This window comes from Harpia harpyja, chromosome 6, assembly GCF_026419915.1.
Source record: "Harpia harpyja isolate bHarHar1 chromosome 6, bHarHar1 primary haplotype, whole genome shotgun sequence".
NCBI classification, from domain to species: domain Eukaryota; kingdom Metazoa; phylum Chordata; class Aves; order Accipitriformes; family Accipitridae; genus Harpia; species Harpia harpyja.
The window spans coordinates 36,239,181-36,263,087 of record NC_068945.1 but is presented as its reverse complement, the minus strand read 5'-3'; the positions used below and the strand labels follow the sequence as shown (position 1 = coordinate 36,263,087).

Here is a 23,907-nt window from a genome sequence, read left to right as displayed (position 1 = left end):
GATGAATGCCCCCACACGCATGTACCTCCATTTGATCATTTGATGGTAATTTGGAAATACCTGCATGCCTTTCATTGTAGGAAGACACTAGCAAATGCCATTTCAGAAGAATCTGGGCCACCAATACTTGCTGGTCCTTCAGGTAGGAGCTAGTCAAACAGGGCAGGGCTATGACTTCCACAGGACAATTAGACAGTAAATTCATCCCTACATGTATGCAATCAGTCTGTCCATCCCTAAAGGTTTTAGGCAGAATATGACTTGGTTCTGGCATTTCAATTGCAAGATAGGAATAAACTTCTGATGTTACTGAATAGCATATAACACATGGCATACTAAACGTGTTCAAGTGCCTTCTGAGGGTAGGTATCTAGGCAGCTTACGCTAATGAGGGTTTGTAACCACAGGAAGAAATTACTTCTTAATTTTTCTGTAATTTCTTTTTTCTTTAAAACAAGCATAGGCAATCACATGCAAAGAAATGACATATAGCGCAAGACTATGACTGCACAGCTGACCACTTAGAAGGCAGGACATGCACAAGGCAGGATACAAAACTTGCCTGATCATGCATAAAGTTTATGATACAAGCTTCATCACTGCAATCTCAAGTTTTTTAGCTGCAAATGTATCTAAACTTCACCTCCCAGATAATACAATGTAACAAGGGGAATAGTAGATCATCCACCAAAAGGCAAAAAGCTTTGGAGCTCAAGGCAAGAATAATTAGAAACATTCATGGCATGCATGATGAGGAAAGCCAGACTAGATTATCATAATCATCTCTTTTGACTACAAAATATATGAATCTGCCAGAAATGAAATAGTCCCTATAAAACCATAATGTTCTCCAAAAGGTTTTGCCTATAACATAAAATACCTTTAGTCTTTCTTCTCAACAAATGCATTCATAAATGTATGATAAAGAAAAAAAAATTCTGCTCCTGTTTTGAGCTATAAAGCCTTGCAAATAAACAAGAAATGATACTTAAATTCATAGAGTGATTTCCTTAAAGTAGATGAAGAAAGCAAATCATTTTAAGTAAAGCAGTTCTAATATAATTTGAGGCTACCTGTATTACACAGAATACTGTCCTGTCTTTGATACACACGTATGCTAATGTGTACTTATTGGCACCAGTTTAAATAGGAGTAAGTCAGGAATAAGGCTACTATGGTATGCCATCTCCTTAAGTACTTCTCCGAGATGGCTGCAGTGGCAGTTTTTCCAATTACAGTTCTGTTGCTTAGTGCATTTGGACTACAATTCTGCATATCGCCATTACAGTTTTGAAACACAGAAGAGATTGCAAGAGATTGCACTAACAATATGACAAAAGCCACTGAAATTCAGAGTTAAGAATGCTGGAAGGTTCATCCACAGGAGAAAAGACAGGTGTAAGTGAATTGTGTTTCCCAGTATGCATTCACATCAAAGAGATTTAAACACAGAATATTTTATAGGGTTGGTTGGTTGTCTTTTAGTATTGCATACTTTACCAGGGTTATCAGCTGACCTGTGACCATGCTATTTAAAACTAATGCAATACTGATGTAGGTGAGGACAGACAGAGAAAACATACTAAAAATGCTTACGTTTGTCTAATATGAACCTATTGTGTCAATTAATGAATTTCAAAAAGAACCCAAAACCACTTACTATCTTGAGGGAAACAGGGTTATTCTTATCTTGTGCACAAAAAAAATTAATTGGTCTGACTACAATGAGAAATAAAAGTGATTCTCTATCAGCATGTTTTTAATGAATTATCATATACAGCGCAGATGTATAAACCAGAGCACAACTTCAGCTTCATGCTCTTCACTTCGTTTTACTTACCATCAGTTCCTATTTCACTTTTAAGGTCAGTACAAGACTGGAAAAGACACAAGAAAAGACTGAGTATTGAAGAATACTTCTTAAATCATTAGTTGTTTGTCATTTTAATGGTGTTAGACTTTAGCAAATTTATGAGGCATAAACTAGTTAGCTTTACATGTCCAAATATTGTTAGTCTTAGAACACTGCTCATTTGAAGCCTCTGCTCTCCACTCAATTTACAAACTGCCCCTATTTCCTTAGGCTGATGATGTAACTGCCTTATTTGCAGTGTCTTGGTCAGGATACAAATACAGTGGGCTCTGCGATGAATTTGCTCTTGGAGGTGGTTGTGTACTAGTAAGTCTTTCAGAATTTCCTGGAGAAGTCTCCCTCCACCTTGGACTCGCCTGCTCCTGAGACACTTCCCACACAGATGGGCACGGGGAGGTAAAATTCATGGTGGATCGTGAGAGGTAGTTCTCCTGAACACCTTCTTCTTGGAGGCACCTGTTTGAAAGCACTTCTTTTTCTTTGGAGTTTCGCCATTTCATCCTTCGATTCTGAAACCAAATTTTCACCTGTTTGCAAGTTAATGAGAGTTTATTATCATTCTTTTCTTTAAACAACTTTGCCCTAACAAGGTCTTTTTCTTTCCATCCCCTTAGTTTCATGTTCCTTTCTTATTCATTGTTACAGTAGATCCAGTGAAGCTGACTGATGGACATTATCTGAGGATTTTCCCATCACTATTTATTACAACTTGGCCAAATACTCTCCTTGACTTTCACTACCTCTAACAGGTGATTATTTGGCTTAGACTGGAAAAAGGACAGCCCAGTGGCTAGGGATAGAGCAATTTCCTATAGCAACATCCTTCTAGACAGAAAAGGATTCTCAGAGTAAATTAGCATCGTCATTAACAAAACTAAGTGATATTACTGGCGATGCGAAGCCCTCTATTTAAAAGAGGCTCTAAGAACTATGACTGTCCTATTCACAAACTTAACTAAAACTAGCTTATACATATAGCTTCAAAATGTGTGTTGACATACGACACAGTAGTGAGGATGTAAAGACATTTTGTCTGCCTGACTACGGTTTTCCAGGAGCTGTCTAGAATCTATGTGCTTTTGAGATAAAATCAATTTTTCAAAAACTTTGAGTTGCAAAGCTTGATCACGAGCATTCAAAGGCATTTATGAAACACTGGCAAAATCTTGGGGAAATATACATCTAGGAACTGGTTTTACATAAAGAGAAGAAATGGTGGGGGGAATCAATCAAATTATTCAGATTGTGTTCTATTTTCCCTTAAATATTGCATTTATTTCTAGTATTCAGATACTTGATATGAAGACAAAGGGGCTATGCTTTTGAAGGTTTGAGAATCATTGCCTTAGATGGCAGGTACAGTTCCTCCAGCACAACTGGTCAGAAAATTGAAGAAGTAACCTTCACAGCAACTGCTCTTCCTTTCATGAGATAAAAAAAAAAACCCAAACCAAAAAATATAGATATCACCAGATCTATCATTATCATGAAATTATTTTCCTGTAGTGGTAGTCGTTATCTATGTGTCATTCCATTATTTTTTATTCCCCGAGGCTCTCCTGAATATCAAGAACAGAGAAGAAAAATTCAAGGAAATAATTGCAATATTAGGAATTTGACTACATATTGGGAAATTTTTAGGCAGTGCACTGATGAGTGCAATTGCGCATTTTCATTGAAATAGTTTATCCTGCAGAGATTACAGCTCTGTTCATCACACTGAGAAGCACCACACTCTGCTTCTTGGTTTTATTTATAGTTGCAGTGCTTGCGATAGAGTCAGAGTCATTCAGGTCACAAGGAACCACTCCAGACTACAAGATCTAACCTCCTGTGCAACGTGGAACCAACTGCAAAGTTAGGTCAAATTGTTGAGGGTCTTGTCAAGTTCTGAAAATCTCCAAGATAAAGATGGTGAGAACTCCCATCACCATTCCCAGGCTTTTCTGCCCCCTAGACAGCTTCTGCCATACATGTCTTAAGCACTTTCACTCCTGCTGCACGCAAAGAAATAAGATTGTACTGTCACTCTCTTTCAGCTGTACTCTAGAGATCTGCGTCTACTCCAGCACCTTCAGAATCCCACTTGCCACCGGCTACCATGTTCAATTTCTGCTGTTACATGCCCTCACAAACATTTTTTCCAGTTTCTTTCAGGTTTTGTGCTCTTCAAGCCAGGCAGTTTTCCTTTGTTTTTATCTGCAGCTAGGTCAGGCCCCTGAGATTCCAGACTGGGCTACTGCCGCTCAGCATCACCACTAACATACTCGTTCAGCTAGAACAGCTCACTGGAGGTATTAGACCCTCAGCTAAACTCTAAAGTCCTGCAGTAGGCCAACTCAGACTCGTGAAAAATCCCACGAAATGCAAATTGGTAAGTAAAGTGGGAGCATTTTAGAAGGTCAACCGCAAAAGTTTCCTTCGACAGTTTCTCTCAGCTCTGAGGATCTGTCTCCTTGTGCAGCTAAGTCTCTTTCTGCAGGGATGGCTGCCTGTCTCTTGGGGCAGAATGGTTTCAGAGCAAGTGCTGTTGATTGCATTGTCACTAGCTGTTCACCCGCGAGTGCAAAGGGTGTTCAGAGGAATACAGGAGGGCTCTATGCTCTGCTGTTTTCTGCCTGGATCACTGCCTATCAGGCAGTGGGATGGAGCATAGTTCCCCACCCCAAAGCTCCTGAGGGGGCTCTGTCAGACAGCAAAATGGCAGTTGGAAGTGAAATGCAGAGGTCATGTTTCTCCCACTTTGTGCGAAAATGGAGCGATCAACTTTTGAATGCACACCTTCAGGAATTAAACCAGGAAGCTGTTCAAGCATTCCCTGGTTAAAAATGCCATTGATTTACTGAGGTCTTTGCTCAGTGAAGGAGCTCAGGGCTGCCTCTGTGCTATTCAATTTTCCTCCTTCAAAGCCATTTTAAAGATTTTTCCTCAAAAAGACAGAAAGTCACAGATGTTCTGTCATTCCTTACCTGAGACTCCTTTAGACCCAGGTTAATGGCCAGTTTCTTCCTGTCTGTTTTACTAATGTACTTCTGCTTCTGAAACATTTTCTCCAAAGCTTTCCTCTGGTCTTCAGAAAAGACAGCTCTTCTTAATATACCTCTCCGGGCTTTGGAGTTAGATTCCTGGGTCAGAAGAGGCAACACACTTTCCTCTCCTAGTAGAAATGGATGAGAATTTCACATAATATCTAACACATATCAGAGAAATATTAAGTGCCGTTCATTATAATGCTAGCAGACTACTGTCCCACTTTTGATTTGTTGGTGTTATAAGTGTGTCGTAATGCTTCAGTCTTGTTCATTAAGGACTAAATCCTCACTTGGATCTAGAGGTGCTGTCAGTGGTCAAGAGTCTCCCCTTGACATGATAAAAAGTAAATCAGATGAGTTCATAGAGGAACATTAACACAGGGCCCGTGCTACTGAAAAATTCAAATATTGTCAGGAAGAAACTTCTCCACTTTTTCCCTTGCCCGTCATCATCACTGAGTAAACTGCAGTAAGTTTTCCTAGGAGTTTATTTTCTCCTTGTGTGAAATGTAGAACCAGATAAAAGTGGTCTGTAATACTGATTCAAAGAAACTAAATAGGCTTTCTTTAGTTTTGTTTACTAACGAAAGGCTTTCAGAGTGAACTATTTCTCAGAAAATCCCTGCCCATTCACTCACTTATTCTGGAAACCACAGCAATTTCTTTAGTAGAGGATTTGGGGAGTACTTGGACTTACTCCTTTCAGCCTGGTTTCTAATCCTTTGACATCTCATAGCAAGTCCTGGGAGGGCAGTTTTCAATGAATCCCATCACGTCCCCTTGATCCATGCCTAGAGGGAACCCCACCCTGGAAAACAGCCTCAAAGCTGGGGGACAGTGCCACAGTGGAGAAGTAGAAATGTTCGCATTGTCCCTTCATTGGCCTCACAAAGAGCACAGAAAACCCAAATCCAGATAAATCTCTCACCTTCCTCACACCCACTGAAGCCTAAAGCCATAGTGCTTTCCCAAGCTCCCTCTCCCCCTAGAAGGATGGGGCGTACAGGGAGCAGTCCCTGGTGAGGCTTGGTATGCCTCCAGCACTCCCAGCTTCCCCAAATGCTCGCCCAGGGAGCAGTACCAGAGGCCAGCTGAATAGGGCCTGTCACCAAGCATTGGATGTGACAATTGCACGGGGCAGCTGCAAGCAGGCCAGGAAAGAACTGCACTTTGACTCAGAAAACTGTGCCATGGCTATATACCACTGACGCCTATGAACTTTCTGTAGGAGGGCGGCCACGAAGGTGGCTTTAGTTCGTAATGCGTGCAATTCAGGCTCCAAAGGTGCAAACTGTCCTCCTGTTGTCCACCTTCCCATGTACACGGGCCAAGATTGCCGTCCCGGTTTATAGTTATAGCAGCTGCAAAGGTGTGCTGCTGTTCAATTTCTATCAAGGATCTGATCATTTTCATATCAAAGCCAATGGAAAACTCCCCATGTAAAGCAGATTCTCTAAAAGACTGCACATTTTTTTAATGAAAAAGTCTTATCTATTCTAGTCAGCTGTAACAGTGGAGGGGGATTAAATACATTTGTTCAATAGATACAGTGGTCTTGAAAATACTAATTAAACCCAGATGCAGCTTCAACAAACTGTTCCTTGGGGCTAAACCACATTTCAACTTCTGTATACTATACATATATACACATGGTTATGTGTATCTTTAAACACTCACAGAGAAACAAACACAGACATACCAAGGATATTGTAGAACCGTGTATGTATAATGATGAGAAACTAAAGTGTATGTGTATGTCTTGCAAAGTTGACTAAACACTTTTGTGGTGCTTGTGTGACTGGTTTGATATTACATACATTACCCCTGTATCCTGCCTCCAGCTGTGACCGCTAGAGGAAGAATATCAGAAGCTGAGCAAGTGTACAACGATCCTTTCCTAAAATACACTGCCACTGTGAAACATTACTGATTTAAGGACCATTGCATTCTGCTAGACATGCCTTTCTTGGATTTTCTACACTTTAAGACCATCTTTATATTTGCCCCTCATAACAGACTGCAGCAAAAAGTAATTGTTATAATTTAAAATGTTACAATATAAATAAGTCTAAATTTATACAGATGTATTTCAATTTTCAAAATTGTATCTGAGATCAGATAGAAAAATCATAACCTACCGGTTACTGTCCTGATATTTATTACCCAGTGAGACACAGTCAGACTCAAGCCAAACCAAAATAAACTATCTGCAGAACAAAAGTCAAAATGCCACAATGGAGGTTGCTGCAAAGGGCAAGCCAGGTTCCTATTTCTGAGGAGTGCATGGCACCCTCACAACCCCCACCTCAAGCTCTCATCCTGTCCACAAAGCTGGAGGCAAACACTGGCCCTTCTTCCTCAAGCATGTTTCTCTCCTTCTTGCTCAAATTTGGTGAATTTAGGTACCTTTTTCCAGGTAGCCTCTGAGTAGTTTCTGATGAATCATCAGCCATTCTCAAGTTTACTGGAAGGTACAGTCTGACAGCAGAAGAGCTGGTACCTTCTCTCATCCCCACCGCGGGATGAGGGATACCAGCGAGGAAGAGGCGTAACAGGGCTGGTCCTTGCCTCCTGGCCTCCATTCCACAATGGAGTTGTCAGGCAAGGACAGAGGATGCCAGATTATGTGACCCCTTAAAATTTGTCTTGCCTGGCTGGTTGTTAACAGTCGATTGGCAAAGAAACAACCTCCCGCCGGAGCCCCGAGGTGCCAATTAATTCCCATACAGGCAGTATGCAGGGTACAGCTCAACACCTGTGTTACACTAACTTAATAGTGGAGAATCTACACACTCTAGGGCACAGTATGTGACTGATTTTAAAAGATTAACTAAACAAAATTTAATGATGAGCAGAATGCTCACAAGCTTTAGCGAACAGCCACTGGGTCAAAAAATTTGAAACGTGTGTTCAGGATAATGAATACTCAACCCCAATTCACCAGCCTAGATAATTTTTTTAAGAATACCCCATATTCCAAAATGCATTCTGACTGCACACACAAAACCTAAATTTCGGTTTGTGGATTAAAGGATTTTTCAGCACGGCAGGATAGGCAGTCGTTCATACATTTCAACAATTGCATCAAAATGAAATAAGACAGTTTGCAGCCTGTCGCTCTGAATGTGCATCAAAAGGTTCAGTGTTCTGCTGACATAAATGTGAAAGTGTTACTATTTCCTATGTTGCTGGTTTGATTTTTGTTTTGCTGCGGGTTTTTAAGTCTTTCCTTTGTATCCTAATATATAGTGCTAAATGTCCTCTTAATCTGTGGAACAATCTTCATTTGCCTTCATGGCAGAGACCACCTTGAAGGAGCAAGTAAAAGCTTTAGTCATGGTTTCCATTTTTTCATTTGAATTCAATACATTCTAGTTAAATGGACAATTAATAGGTCACTTCCAAAATAGTAGTGTATCAGTCCTGGTTAATAAACAATCCCCACAGTTGATAATGGGCCTATGTATTCAGCAAGTCCCTGTATACACTCAGCTCATCCACTAAATCCCTTTTCAGGTAGACAGGGTTATATGGGAAGATGAGCTAGAATGAGTCTATAAAAGTCAGTTTCATTCACTGCTTTATTTTTCAGTCAAGTGCTTTAAATGGTGTCCAGAAAATCTCTTGGAATGTGAGACAGGAGAAAAGACTGGCACATAGAGTATTGCTTTATGGCCATACAAAAGGGCAACTGACCCTTGCCCAGGCCTTTTCAATGTGAAATGGTTCCTAAAGTTCATCTGCACAGTGAAAAATTGTGGTGAGGTCGCGTGTGGATGAGTAAAGTGAAAGTGGTGATTGGTCATGGTGCTGTCAGCCATTGTGGGAGAGCCGGGGCCATGTAAAATGCTCTGTGGGAAAGTGTCAGCCCCCTAAAGAGGTGCTCAGAAACTTGCAGCTCATTAAACTGCCAGCATTTGCTGCCTCACTTGTCAAGAATCATTCAACTTAGCAACTGCCCTTCTGAAACATTCATAAAACGCATGCACATAGTCAGGAAGGGTTTGAATGCAACTGTGATAAAAAAGTATATGCTAGAGCATGCATAAGCTCCAATTTTCATTTGGATTTGACACGCAAGTTGTGCTTTTTCTCTGTGTTGCAGGACGAGGACATGCTGCTTCTGTTTGTATTCCTGAGCCATAAACATGTAAAATCATGAATATCCATTCTTATGCCATGGCACACAAACTTCCCAATCATGGTTAAATTTAGATTTGGATTAAGTAGAAGTGCATTCCAGGTCTTAATCCTGAACGTATAGTGTATACCGGCCAAAATTCTCTTCAACGTACTTCTTCAATTTTTTTACATCATAATTAAAAAAGAAAAACAAATTAAACATGTGCATGCATTTGACTGCTACAAAAAGAATGACTGTTTTATTTAAATAATGCTAGGGCTTCCTGAATCATAATTTATCCCTAACAGACATTAAAATGCAGCATCCATTTTAAGATCTTTCAGCTCTTTTCTTATTTGCAAATGTTTATTGACACAGATTTTTAAAAGAGTTACTGATTTTAAAGAATCTTTTCTAGCACACTGAAAACAAGCAGCCTTCCTAGGTTAGCTCTGTCTGGGTGTCTCAATGCCATTAGAAAGCTCTCACAATTGCTCAGTGTACTTAAGTTTGATAAATCTTTGGAAACCCTCTGAATAGGATTGCTGTGATTTTACTAAGGAATTAGCTGCTGCCATTGCATCACCAATTAGTTTTCCAGAACACATTAAATCCTGCTGCTTTGGTTTACAGAATAACTCAAGCATTACTGATGAAGCATAAAAACTTACTTGGAAAAGCAGTGGGGGATGCAGGGTGCTGACAGGACCCACCGCAGCATGCTGAGTAGAATGGCGGGGCTCGGAGAAAAAAGTGTTTGGAAAGAGCTGCAAAGAAAGCATAGATCTAATTGATTATCCATTGAGCTTAGGTGATATTCATAACAACAGTCCTCCAAAAAGTCAGTGTGTAAAGTCCTGCCCCACAAGTTCTTTTTCCTTTTTTTCAAGATGGTGATATTTTTAAGGCAAACAATGATAAACCAAGTAATTGCTCTTTAATTTAGCAAGGTTATTTTACATGGGTAGCTTAACTATAATATGCAAAACTCTCAATACATTTATCATAAGAATGAAACTCTGCAGATTTGAAATTTACTTCCGTAATTGCTATAATTATGGGGTTCTTTTCCTAAATATTGAGATTGAATGCATTGTTTTAAGAATACATTGTTGAAATAATGAGTATAATGCATCTGAATAAGTTATTTTAAATAACTCTAGTAAGCATGATATCCTAGAAAAACAGAATCTAAAAATTAATCCTGTCTCTTCTACTTGTACTCCAATGCTGTTATTAGTACTCAAACCAATAAGGTCTCCAATAAATAAGAAACCTTTATGAATAAATTCTATAAAATGCAATGAGACAATCCAGCTGAGCTCTATAGGCACAAACTACTGTCAGGATAGCAGAATCAGGCCCTGTAAACTCACTCTTGCTGGGAAAGTGCTCTAAATTTAAATAAACCACTTGCTGAAGAAGGGTCTGTTTAATACAATAAAAAATTGCAAAATCAACCCACAGAATTAGGTAATATTTGGTAAAATTTCTATAGAATTTTTTGAACCAATGAATCAAAAGTCTCTGTTATGTCTAAAAAGTGCTTCCAAATCTTGGAAAGGTCTTCATTGTCTAATAATCCCTTAAATTTTTCTATAAAGCTCATGGGCTTTTCTGTTAATCTTAATTACCTTTTAATTTCTGCACATACTCGTCAGCTATGAAACTTGGAATATCTTTTTCTTTTGAAAATAGATACCTCATGCTTGCTAGAACTGTAGGCTAGTAGAATGTGATCAGCATCAAAACATTTATGTCACTTTCCTGTTTTGGTTTAGGAAGAAAATACACAGCTCTAGACACTGTACTGAAGTTTGTCCAAATCTCTAGAAATAACCTAATCAATTAAAAAGAAGTAACTGCACACTTAGATAAAAAAATTAAGAAATCAACAATCAGGAAGAATGATAAATAGATAAATGTATATAAGCCACATTGCTGATTTTTAAAGGTTTTTCAACTGGAACTAAAAATAAATATCACTCAAAATTAGGTTCCCGAGTACATATTAGGGCATCATAGTAAGTTTTCTGACCATTAAATCTGCTGATCTCCCAAAGCAATGAACTATTGCTGCAGAAGCCTAACTCTAAGCATTTTTTAAATATTTACCTCTATTTTTTATCTGAATTTATACAAGCTTAGGTGAAAATTTCTTCAACTGTAATTACAAGTTGATAAGCGTTTTACTGCTAGAGCTCTTCATTGACACTTTGCTATTTCTAATGAAATATAAATATACTCCAAGAGGAACTAATTGCCTATATTTGAGCTGCATGCTTGCAAAACATTTACAAAAAGGAATGATTTACATCAGGCATTAGTAGTCTAAAGCTTCTCTTCCACACAAGACCATCAAATGTGGACCTGTGTCCTAAGGAGCTTAAAACAGTCAAGAATGTGCAGCCAAACATTACCTATCACATGCATCCAAGGGGCTTCAATGCAACTGGTGGGGTGTACAAGTTGGAAACGATTTGACTAACTGAAGAAACACACGAGATGGAGAAGGTAAAGACCTGCCAGAATCTCAGCCATCCTCCTGAACATGAGAACTTGTTCTTGACAGTATCTTTCATCTGCTGCAAATGTTTTATCTGCTGCAGTTCCCAAACTCCCAGGTGAAGAGCTTTTCCTTCCTTCCTTGGGACCCACATTCCTCACGCCATTATCAAGTTTCCCTTACAGTCAGGTAGAACTTTCCACCGCTAAAAATACAACTTAGTATACAGAAGGTGCCACACTCAATTCCTTTGCTTCCTTTTCATACACCTCAGATACTCCTTGGCTGCCGTAATGCCCTATTCCCTCTAATCACTGCTCCATCACATTATTCACGCCATACGATTTTTGTCAGACATGGTGGCCTGTCCTGGATGTTCCCTGTTATGGTTTCTTAACTCTCCCCAGTTCCTTCCTCTTTTTTCATAATGTGGTGATCATACGTGATACAGCCAGGAGATACCTGGATAAATCAGAATTGAATAAGCTATTGCTTCAGAGAGATAGCACGGTCCTGCAAATAAAGATAGAGGAATAGGAAAGGATAGGTTTTCTCCATTCACTAAATCTCTCAACAAGCAAGCTGCAAGCATAAAGGTCAGGAGCTGTATCAGGGTCAAAACTTGAGACATTTTGCTTAAGGAAACTCCAAACAAGCCACATATTTCCATGGATGTTGCTGGCAATGATTTAACACACTAGCACAGCACCATGATGCAGACAGTAGAGATCTTGGCACTAATTCTGCTCAAGTCAATGAAAACCATGCTTCTGGCTTTACTGGGCATTTTACTTAATTCCCTCAACCAACTGCTGTCTTTTCTGCCTGCATAGCACATATCCCTTTAAGGCAGAACATTTGCTTAAGAAATAAGATGCGGGTGATATCCTCATATAACTCTGAAGAAGTGGTTCCCGAGACCATTTCTCACGACTGATTTATTCTAGATCCTGTGGAATAAACAATGGCATTATGTCTCCCTAAGCCTATTGTAATGCGTCCGTCTAGTTTATAAACTTCTTTAATGTGCTCCAACTACACTAAATGCACAAGTGAATTGTAGGTTAAGTATATCAAACCACATCCCCAGGTCACGTCTAGTGAAGCTGGTGCACTCAAACCAATGTGTAGCAGTTACACAGAGTTACACCAGTAAAAAAATCTGGCATAATAATACAGGGATGCTCAACTCTACCTTGGGAGCTCTATGTAGAGAAAAATGTTAATGCTTCAAGCTAACACATCCAAGTATATTTTTTATCTTTGATAGAAACAGCAGAGAATATTCATCGCATTAAATGGTTTCCGCTGTCTGCATGAAACTGCATTAACAGAATGAAAATTGCTCAGAGAAAAATGATATATTTAACGTATATGTATTTCAGAATTATACTGTGATTGTACCTGTAAGAATGACAGAATAGCTATCAGTGCTGAAGACAATATACAGAAAGCACTGCCAATGCTTTTATTTTCTGTTCACATGTATCAAGGCCACTCTACCAATATTTGTTGGTCAAGCGACCTGAAGCAAACATTGTTTGCTGTTCACATAAGGCTGAAAATTGCTGAAAATGTCAGAATATTAATTCTGTATTTATTGGCCAGAATAGTACACAGTAACCAAAAGGTAGCTGCTGCTTCCAGCCATGTGGAGTACACATTAACCAGGGGCCAAATCCTAATAATTCGTATTCAAGATACTTAATTCTTTTTCTGCTTTGCATTCCTATTTCATAAAACCAGAGATTGTGTGGAATTAAGTGTTTCACAAGAGTCAAGACTGTACAGGTTTAGCTTCACAGATCCATGAAAATGAAATATCAGAGTACAGTATAAGTGCTTCTTGGCACTCCAAAAATTGTACTATATATACTTTAAAAGAAAATTTATCAGGTCGTAAATATAAAAGGATGAAATATCTAAAATTAAATAAATTATTTATTTTTTCACAAAAGATAAATTCTTTTGACACTGTTGCTGCATGCAAAAGTTTAGTAATAATGCTCATTTACATTCAGCTTTGTGAATAAAAGCATTTTACAAACAGACAATAAAATGATACTAAACATGCAAATGGACCTCAAGCCCATCTAGTGCTAAAACTCAGAGAATAGTTCAGATACTGATATTTTAAAGTATACCGACAGCTCTGAAGATATTCTAAATTCAAAAGCCCTCCCATACTAAAAAGTCATGCTGACAGTGGGACCAGAAGTTTTCCTTCCAACTATCCACCATTTTGAGAGTAAGGTTCCTCAGTACAATTCAGTTCAAATGGATATGTAATTTTAAAATGGCTTATTATTAAAGACGGTGTTTGCTTTTCCTAATCCCAGTCTTGTGAAGTGACTCAGGAATAGTGTAGACCATTAGCCAGCAAGAAAGAGGGAACAGGTGAAGAAAAAATGGCTATTGAGGAAAAGTAAGCTGATGGTAAACTTCTGGTATGACCCATACATGGCTCCTTCACTGTACATGCTGTTCGTTTGTTGGGTTTTTTTAAAGCTAACTGATAAAAATGTGGTATAAACCTGTGAAGAGAACTGAAACACTTCCAAAGAATGATTCAGAAAGCTGCCTAGAGCCAGCTAACAAGAAACAGTAAGCACAGGAACAGACAGGCCTCAAGCTGCATGAGCCCTTTAATTCTCCAAGTATTGCTGTGCCCACATGAACTGCTTTCCACAGTGATGCCCAGGCTCCAGCCCTGGCAGGCAAATTAAAAATATTATCAGTAAAATGATCGCATTTCATCTGAGAACCTTGAATGGCTTGTGCCCATGAAGTGGGCACAAGTAAACTGCAGTTTCCTACCTACACTCATTCTTGGCAATGACTAAAGCACGCTTTTGCAAAGCTGCAGGAAAGTTTCATGTCATGAAGAGCTCCCTGCAAATAGTCCAGCAGCAGCTCTGCCAGGTTAGTGGTCTAGCTGAGCCACATGGCACCACTTCTGCTCCTGAACCACAAGCCCCGGGCCTCACAATGAACCATGGCCCTGTCCCCAGCAGTTACTGTGTTTAGAGTGCAATGTTCCAGCAGCCGTTGTGCACCCCCAAAGCATTTCAGCCAGCTGAAGGGGAGCACCTGGCCTTGAGAAGGAAGCAACCGCCACTGCAGTATTCCACCAAAGGCAGTCACAGCCACATGGACCTGGCAAAACTTACTGCAAGAGCCTGTGGTACAACATCCATCAGAGCTGGCTTTCCTGCACTCCCAAAGTCACTGTCTATTTGCTTCCCATTCATTCCTGTAAAACACGACTGCATGAATGCTCAAAGGAAGTCAAGCCAAAAGGCAGACCAGAGCAGCATACACAGATCAGTTTTAAAATATTGGCAAACGTTCATAGAATGGGTTTTGAAGTTCTAAATATATATTTTTAAATCCTACACAAAAGGCGGATGTGAGAAGTGGGCTTGCATTTTTACGTTGGGTCTCAGTGGGGCTTTCAAAAATTAGCAGAGTAGTCGCAACAAAAAGGGCTTGAAACGTGCCAACAGCATGATCATCGTTTTCTTCCATCTATAGCAACATAGTGGCTGAGAGAGTCACGCTGCGGATTAGCTGAGATCATGTGAATCACTGTCAATTTTCAGAAGCATCACTCACATGGCTTATTATTAGGGCATGAGTTGCTGTACAAGTCTTTCTCCACCTAAAGAAACATGGGTGCCTCAGGCTGGTGACAATGCATGTTCACATTTCACCTCTGTGACAACCCAAAGCAACAACCAAACCCCACACCATTTGCCAAAGGCTCCATGGGTCTCCTGGTGTCAGCAGTAAAGGTGGCTTCCACCGTCTCCATGCCTTGTACACAGCCTTGCTATTGAGAAGAAAGATGGGGATCTGGAAAGCTGTGGATTTCCCAGCTTTGCCTCCAGCTTTGTCCTCCTTCAAGATGCCCATGCACGAGTGTGCCCCAGCACTTTCTGCTTACCAGTTCTTGTCAAAAGGGGCATTACTGTCACTTCTCTGTCTAAAAGTTCAGTGTGTTGTCTAAGCTCCTTGTCTGGGCCTCCTGCACAGTCAATGAGAAGAGATAATTAGCTCTATATAATGATTCATCACCTTAAAATAGACATCTAAGAAGATAAGTTGTGTCATCCTCTGGAGGCGTCTCTCTGTATTGACTAGGGATTAGACAGGGTGTTTAGACAACTAGATTAGACAAGACACCTATCTTTTTATTAAACAGCTGAATTACTGTGACATTCTTCTTATCCTTCATAGGTAACGTCAAAAGAATACAATCATCTGTTCAGCCATAAAGACTTTGTAAAAAAATGATAAAAGTCAGCCATAAAAGAACTAAAATTATTTTCCTTGATTTTCAACGTATTACAATTTGTTTAGAAATAATTTCCTCAAGCAAGGCAAAATTAGGGTCATATGCTGCAAGAGGCAATTCACTGGTTCTTCATTGTTGCAGCCTGAATTTGAAATCGTACGATAGGCCAAAATGCACAATTAGTCCAGCGGTATGCACTGATTAGCTAAAATTTCCTACCTGGACCAGTCTTTACTTGTTGCAGTATTGCCAGCTCCAACCAGACAAAAGTCTAAAGATCGGCTAAACATTAGAATTAAAAAATAACAAAGAGTGAATTGTTTTTCCTACTTTTTCTTAAACACATGATGTTTTTAGCCTTTTTACATTTGTACAAGGAAATACTTTTTCAAGTTGAAATTCGAGATATTCAGAAGATTCCAGGGGTGGGGACTTTAACGAACAACAGCAACTTGTCCAAGAGGAGGAGGTAAAAGCCTCAACATACATACAAAATACCTCAAGAGAATTACGTGTTATAACTTCAGAAAAAGGCAGCCTCTCAAGGGAAATTTTCATAAGCTTTTCAGCACAAAGCAAAGGCCACTTCTCCAACATCATGACTCACCTCAAAGAAACACAGCCCAGGTTAGTGAAAATATTTAGGTGCTTAACTTTATAAGGATCAAGGTCTACATATCCGACATTTGAAACAGCCTCCTACTACTTTATATACATGCACTTGTTTTCATTTTGAAAAAATTACCTTCCCAATTCCGCTATGGGTCATGATAGACCACAAAAGTACCATTTAGAAAAATCAGAGTAAGAGTTATTTTGCAGAGCTGCATTATACAAGAACACGTAACACCTTTGGTGGGCAATGGAGGCAGAGAACTTGCCTTCCAAAATTCAGGGGGATTTGTTAATACAAAAAATCACAGTACAATGAAACCTGAAATCTACACTCGAGAACTTGCCTGATGACATTATTCCTTATCACATTCATGTGTTTTCTAAAATCATGAAGAATATACTACAAGATTTCAGAAGACTAGTTCATTCTGCAATACAAAATACATTTTACAGAAGTTAACTCACTAACTGTAGGCATGATTGATTCCAGGGTTTCCCCTTGGTGAATTGCTTTTCTGCAAACCCTACCACTTGTCTTCCTAGTGCGGCTCTGAGATTTCTGGCAGTGCTTAAATCTTCCTAAGGACCAAACTTGGGATCCTCTTCCTTTCTCAGAGACAGCACAGCAAGAGTCTCCAGAGGCAAGAGCACTGCCCAGCCAATGCTCATATCCCCTACTGAGCCCAGACTGCCAGACCGGTGGCTCAGTCAGAGAGTAGCTGGCACTAGTCTAGTTCTGGCAACCTTAAAATGAGGACAAAGATTTGTCCTTTAAAAAGCCATCTTGCAGCCACTTTTAAGGTATGCTAGGCACCCCAAACCAATTCTATTAAATGACTCACAAAGTTAACTGGAAGCAGGAAAAGATGCTGCACACAGCGTGTGATTTCTGCTACTCACAGAAACTTCTCTGCCTCCAAAGACAAACTTTTAAAACAGCTGAAGGTGTCTCGGTGCTCCTGGCAATCAGGGCATAAGAAAAGATGCCAAATAGATCTCCCCACCCTGCCTAGTGGGAGCTGAGAGAAAACGCTCGGCTCTTTCCTGCCTTTTATTTTACTGAAAGTTAGTGTTACGTGTCACTTGAGGACACACTCTGGCTGCCAGTTGGTTTGAAATCAATAATTAATAAGCATTTATTCACTAAGAGAGGGTCCAAAATGAAGGAAAAAAAAATCACTTGATTTCCGTAATTCAAGTATCTCCTGGTTGTCATAAAGGAACACAAGAGATTTTACTAAAAATGGGCAATAAAATACATTGATTAAAATAACTGTTGCAGAATAGAATTGCTGTCATCGCCCGAGGGGGAAAAAACTGACCCTGGTCCAAAGAGTTAGCCTGCAGAGGAAGGCTTGGTTTTACTTCCCTGCAATGCTACTGTTTTTTCTGTATTACCTTAGGCAAGTCACCTCACTTCTTTTTGCTCCAGCTCCTCCTCTACGCAGTAGAAATCTCTCCTATCTCACTGGCACATTGTGATGATAAATGTATTAAAATGTAAAGTACTCAAATATTACAGAAAGAAAAGCTACATCTGTATCACAGAATGGGTGTTTATTATTATAAGTCCAATTTATGTTCATGACATACTTGTTCTAATTGCTTTATTTTGTGTTATATGTACTGTACCTTATTCTGCTCTATTGTATTCTGACGCTTTAGGCAAAAATCCTGTAAACTTAATTTTTCAGCAAGTTTTGCAGTGGAAGTATCTCACTGTTACATTTATTTGTTTCATTGCACTTTTCATTTTCCTTTCTCTGTTAATTTATCAAAATGCCAAGATTAAAGCAGAAAGCCAGATTCTTGCCACGTATGACCATATTCATGGTCATACCACTAATGACCATATTCAGGCTGTAAAGCACTTACTGTCATCCTCCTCCAGGGCAAATTACTTGAGAAGAGCAGAGATTTTTCAGAAGATCATTCCAGGTAGCAGAGTAACTTTGCATTTCTCAAGGAGGTCAGTCTGACCTGCTGTCAACCAATACTTCTGGAAACCAAGTCATGAGGAAAGATGTGGAGTGGATCTCTTTAAAGCACCTGTGCTACAACAGACTGCATCTCAGCATCCTCCAGGTAATTTTCCTATGTCAGAAAATACTGAGGAAAACTGGTCAAGTCTTCTAATTTATCCAGAAGATAATGATAGGACTGGAGTACAAGGAGAGGGACTAAATCCCAGATTAGCAAGCAGAAATTGAGGACTTCCTCCATGCTTAAGAGCCCGTTAGTTTGCTGAGAACTTTCGTCTGGAGCTTCCCTCATCCTTTAAGAGGCAGTGCAAGTATAAGCTGCATAGCTGTAATATGTTTCACTGGGAAACACTGCTTTACAACGATGCATTTTCAAAAGTTTTTAGCCAGGAAGAACACAGTCTGGGCATCCAGTGTTTAAAAAGCAGAACCAGATTCTGCACTGCTTTACCTAGGCAGGGCTACAAATACACACTGTATGCAAAGTTCTCACAAAGCAGAAGCCAGCATTATGCATTTATTTCATCAAGGCAAAAGGTCTTAAAAGAGAAGAATCAGGCCCATAGCACACAGGTTAAGAGAAATTCAGTTCAGCTAGACAGAACCACAGCGTCTACCACACCTGCTGAAGGTGGTGGGCCCAGTTCAGCATTCCATCATCAACACCGGGGCTTCAGAGCAAGGTGCAAGAAAGCCTGTGGGAATCTGGCAGGCATACCGTTGCAGAAGGCAAGTGAGTTTATCATATAGCAATAATGCTCATTCTGCTTTTCATTCTTAAGTTTTATGTAACATGCTGCTTCTGCATGTGGTTGTACTCTTAAGTCAAAATAAACTAAATTCATTTAAAAAAACTATGATTTGATTACATTTCATTTTTTAAAACCGGTGTAACAATGGAAAGTGATGATTTTAATATTTTACAGACAACATAAAGATATTTATTTCAAGCCCACTCATTAGATGACGTATCTTGGATGGGTCACTTTCTGAGTAGTTGTTCAGTTTTTCATTTCGGATAATTTTGGAGGAGAACTCAAAATACACATGCAGATAAGCTCTTGATATAGTCAACCTAAATCCTTTGAAACCTGTAAATTATGGGAATGGAAACTTGCTGATAAAACTCTGCTGCTGAGGAGTTACAAAGGGAAAAGCTACCATGACCAGATGGACCAGATCAAGAGTGCCATCCTACCTGGTGTCCTTTGCTGCCATGGATAAGAGTTTTCCAGTTTACAGAAAGAATACAGGATTGTCACTCTTTAGCACTTTTAGGGAGTGTTAAAAGGTACCCTAAAATGGAGTGCTTTCTTCATGTCTTTCCTTGGTAGGTGCTGTGGATACATGTTGTTTTTGGAACTGTAAAAAGGTTCAGCTTATTCAGTTCAGTCCCTGGTGTGATTTTATATTCCCTTCTTTCTGAGAACTTTTGGTGACCTCACCAGAATTTGGGACTACATGAGCAATACAGATTACTGATTCTAAAAAGTCTGATATTTTGTCAATTCTCTTTTCTGTAGCATTTTTTCTTTTTTATTTTAAAACCCCTGGATTATGCCAAGCTAGTTCGTTAGAGCACTTTTAGTCCCTGCATGATTTATAAAGCACTTGCTAGTTCAGAAGGATTAAAAAAACATTTTGCTTTATCATGTTCAATAGTCTTATTAAAGACTTAGACCAAGATTTTCCAAAATGCCATGTGATTTGGGGGCTCCAAATAGGAAAGAGTTTATTCCTCAAATAACTCACAAAAATCAGTGAATACTCACAATAATCAGTAAATTCAAAAACCCTACTTAGTACGAATTCCTTAGTTAACATACCTTCATTAGTCCCTGAAGGCTAAAATTCTTATTCTGAAAAACACTCTTTTGCCCTATCACTGCATAAACAAGAAACATAACACACAGCGTGACCACCCCAGCCCTATTCACAAACGCAAGTGTCCAGTCTGAATGGTTCCTCCAGCGTACACCTATGCTAGAGAGAAGAGACTCCTTAGAAACCACAAAATCTGGCTTAGCAGGACAGTTCCAATCTAATTTACATTTATCAAAGTTCAGACACCCAAGAGCCCTCAACACTTTAAGACATGTAAGTCAGATCAGAATCAACAGATCCCTGTTAGAATATATACATCTTTGTGGTACATCTTCTACATTCACAGGAGACTTTTTTTCTGAGTGCATAATGCATGAGGAAACCTAGTATTTCTCACTGCCCAAATATAAGAGCCTGGTGCTTTTGCCCAGAGCTCCCACTGAAATCCCTGGGAGCTGTGGGATCAGAAGAAACGTAGGATCAGACTCCAAATCACTAGGCAGACCGGCCACACTTTCCTAAGTTCACGAGTACCACTGTAGGCTAATCAAAGAAAGAACTAATCCTGAAAGCAAGCATTTGAAAAACTCGGCATTCAGGAACTTCTGTAATACTTACAGAAAGTTTACCTATAGCGATGAGTGCTGAGGCATGTGCAGTCTCCCCTTTTACATGTGCTCTGTACACATAAACGTAGCATTTTCTAGAGCTTTTTTTGGGGGCGGGGGGGGGAAAGAATATGCACCTAATTCCAGAAAGATGATACTTGTCCTGTTTCCTGGCCTGGCCTATAGTTGGTTAAAATAAACATGTTTAAATAACTGATACGCTTAAGATAACACTTAGGGCAGCTGAGGTCTGGAATGTTCAGAAATGTTAATGTACGCTTCTTTGACTCTCTCCTACCTACCTTTAAAGTACATCATGCTAAAGGATCAAAAACTGGTTTGGATTTTGCAGAACAGTTTGTAGGATTTAATTGAAGTAAAATTATGCTTGAAAAGAAAACAACTGTTATTCTGTTTCTAAAACGAGCCTTTTGGTTTCACACCTCAAAGACTTACTTCAATAAATACGATTCTGCTTGTCTGAATTTCATTTCAAGTACATTTAAAACCGCATGATCATAAATAAAAATTCTGAAAACACCACACAAGACTGAAATAAACTGATATATTATAACGGAGAGACAAAATGCAATATAGACGGTGAGTCTAATACCTAATCTTATGAATTAACTCTGAATTCAACTTCAATCAGTTCCACAGCTGACAGAAGCGCGCATTCCTAAAAATACTTTAAAACGTCGTTCGTGCCCAGACAAAACATATTTACGTGAAAATCGGCACATCCAAGAAACAAAACCTGTTTTGTAGAACTATTTGTTTCCAGTTCAATGATACAGCTTACTGCGGGCCTGTTCCGACAGAAAATCGCAGCCACCCCCCGCGACAGCAAACACCGTGGGCAGCCCGGCACAAGGCACACGTCTCCCACCACCCAGTTTTTACTTTAACGCCGGACCGAATGGCTAATTACTGACCTTTTACACAGCTTTAAAGCTTTTTTTTTTTTTTTCGCCCCTGGTTTTGTCAAAACTTCCAGAAAATCGCCTGCTTTGCTTGAATTAATTTTCCTTTTGGTAGGAAGAGCCCGGCCCTTCAGCCCTTGCTGTCCCCCAGGGACGGGGCACTTGAGGAGGGGGCTGCTGCCTCCCGAGCTATCGCTACCGAAGGGGACGGGACCGCTCGCCTTTCTCCCAAAACTAGGAATTTCAACCCTTCCCGGAGCGCCTGTTGGCGGTGAAGCTCTTTTACCATCCCCTCAGGCTGCGAAGAACGAGCAAACCTGAAAGCACAAGGCTTTGCCGCACTCACTACACCACACAGGTGCGCCGGCCCGCGCGGTTTAAAGCCGCCGTCCGCCTGCCCTCACGACCGGCCCCTCGCCCGCTCCTCGGGGTCCCGTCGCCAGCAGCAGGGCGAGACCCCGCTCCGGAGCCCCGCCGGCAGCACCCCTCCGCCGCCGGGAGGACACCCCGGCGGTACGGCACCCTGCGGGGCACGGCGTCCCGCCGCTGCCGCCTCCGGGCTGGTCGGAGCGGCTGGCAGGAGGGCAGCGGCCGCCTCTCTCCCCGCCGCCGTCCCCTCGCTCCTCGCGAAGCCCCTTCTCGTCCCGACTCCCCGGCGGCGGGACGCGGGAAGGGGCCGGCGCTCACCTGTGGCTGCCGGCGGGAAGACGCCGCCTCTCTCCGCCGCCGGAGCCCGCGCTGGCAGGCGGCCGCCGTCCGACGCGGAGGGGTTAAGCACTTGAAAAGCCCATCTTGTCGGGTAGGGACCCCCTGAGGGGCTGATTTGTTCCGCCGCGGGGCACAGCTTGAGGGGGACGGGGCTGGCGGGGAGGGGACGGAGCTGGGCAGGGCTCGGCGGCGCCCCGGCCCGCAGCAAGTTCTCGATGAGGAAACTTTTGCCCAGGTTGCCGAAGCCCGGCGCCGCCGGCAGGTTGATGAGAGCCGAGGAGCCCACCAGGTCCCAGTACAGGGCGCTGGGCAGCATAGCGAGGGCTTTTACACCCCCCACCCCCCCCCCCCGCCGCCTCGCCCTGCCCAGCCCAGCCCGGCCGCCGCGGCCCCTCACTGGGCTGGGACGGGGCGCCGGGCTATGGGGCCGGGCGGGCTTACGGGGGCGGCTCCCCGAGGGCTAAGGGAAAGGCGAGCGGAGAGCTCGGCGGGGCTGTCCGTGGAGACGCGGCGCTCCTCTTCGCCGGGCTGGAAGGTGTGTCCAAGCGCATTCATTATGTCAGCCGCGGACGGGGGGAGTGATGGACGCAGCCAACAATGCCGCCTTGCCCGGCAGACACCCCCCCGCCCGCCGCTTGGAGGGGGGTAAGGGCGGGAAGCTGAGCCGGTCCTGGCGCGGGGGTGGCTTGTCCCGCTTTACCCGCCCGGGCCCGCCGCCATGTCGGGAGGCCGGGGGCGCCCCCAGGGGGCGCCCCCGGCCTCCCGACATGGCGGCGGGCCCGCGCCTCCCGCTGTGGGGCTGCACCTGTGTGGAGGGGAAGGGAATGGCCTCTGGCCTCCGTCCCGGCGGGGAGGTGGCTCCGGTGCTCGCCGCGGCGAGATCATGTTGACCTAACGATCCCATGAGGTAATGGGAAGATAGGCATTAGCTCACTCCCTCTGGGCACTTTTATCTGGCTTTTTTTTTTTTTCACCTTAGTTACTGCCCCCCCCCCCCCCCGCTGGATTTTCAACATTTGTCTTAATAAATCTGATTAAGATCAGCGCGGCACTGTTAATCATGTTTTCCTCGAGATGTGGGACGATGCTTTCTGTGGGCATAAACATGCTCTGGCAGAGGTGGCTCTGTCCGTTTCCACTTCCTTGCCTGTATTCTTACTTACTTTCTTACAAACCAAGTAATGTGGCAAAGATGTCTCATTTTCCAGTTCAAACACACATGCAGAAAGTTAAAATCGGATGCTGTTCCCAAAGACCTGAAAGTGTCTCCCCGTTTTGCAGAGGGATCCTTTTATTTCAAAGCAGCCGTTCACCAGTCTAATCTCAGGGATGTTCCCTGCAAAATCCTCTGGAGCAGGTGTGTCCCTTATTTTTGTATAGCAGTAGGGGTGTAACCCCTTGGGCTTGAGGGTACTT

At 41.7% G+C, this 23,907-nt stretch overlaps 1 protein-coding gene across 1 annotated transcript; it reads right to left on the bottom strand.

Annotated features, from left to right (window-relative positions):
• Positions 1–1,741: 1,741 nt before the first annotated feature.
• Positions 1,742–23,109, bottom strand: DBX2 (developing brain homeobox 2). The gene is given in 5 exon segments (XM_052790934.1): positions 1,742–2,400; positions 4,843–5,030; positions 9,700–9,795; positions 22,471–22,962; positions 22,965–23,109. Coding segments are annotated over 5 exon segments (1,179 nt in total). The 5' UTR covers positions 23,047–23,109; the 3' UTR covers positions 1,742–2,079.
• Between the last annotated feature and the right edge of the window lie 798 nt (positions 23,110–23,907).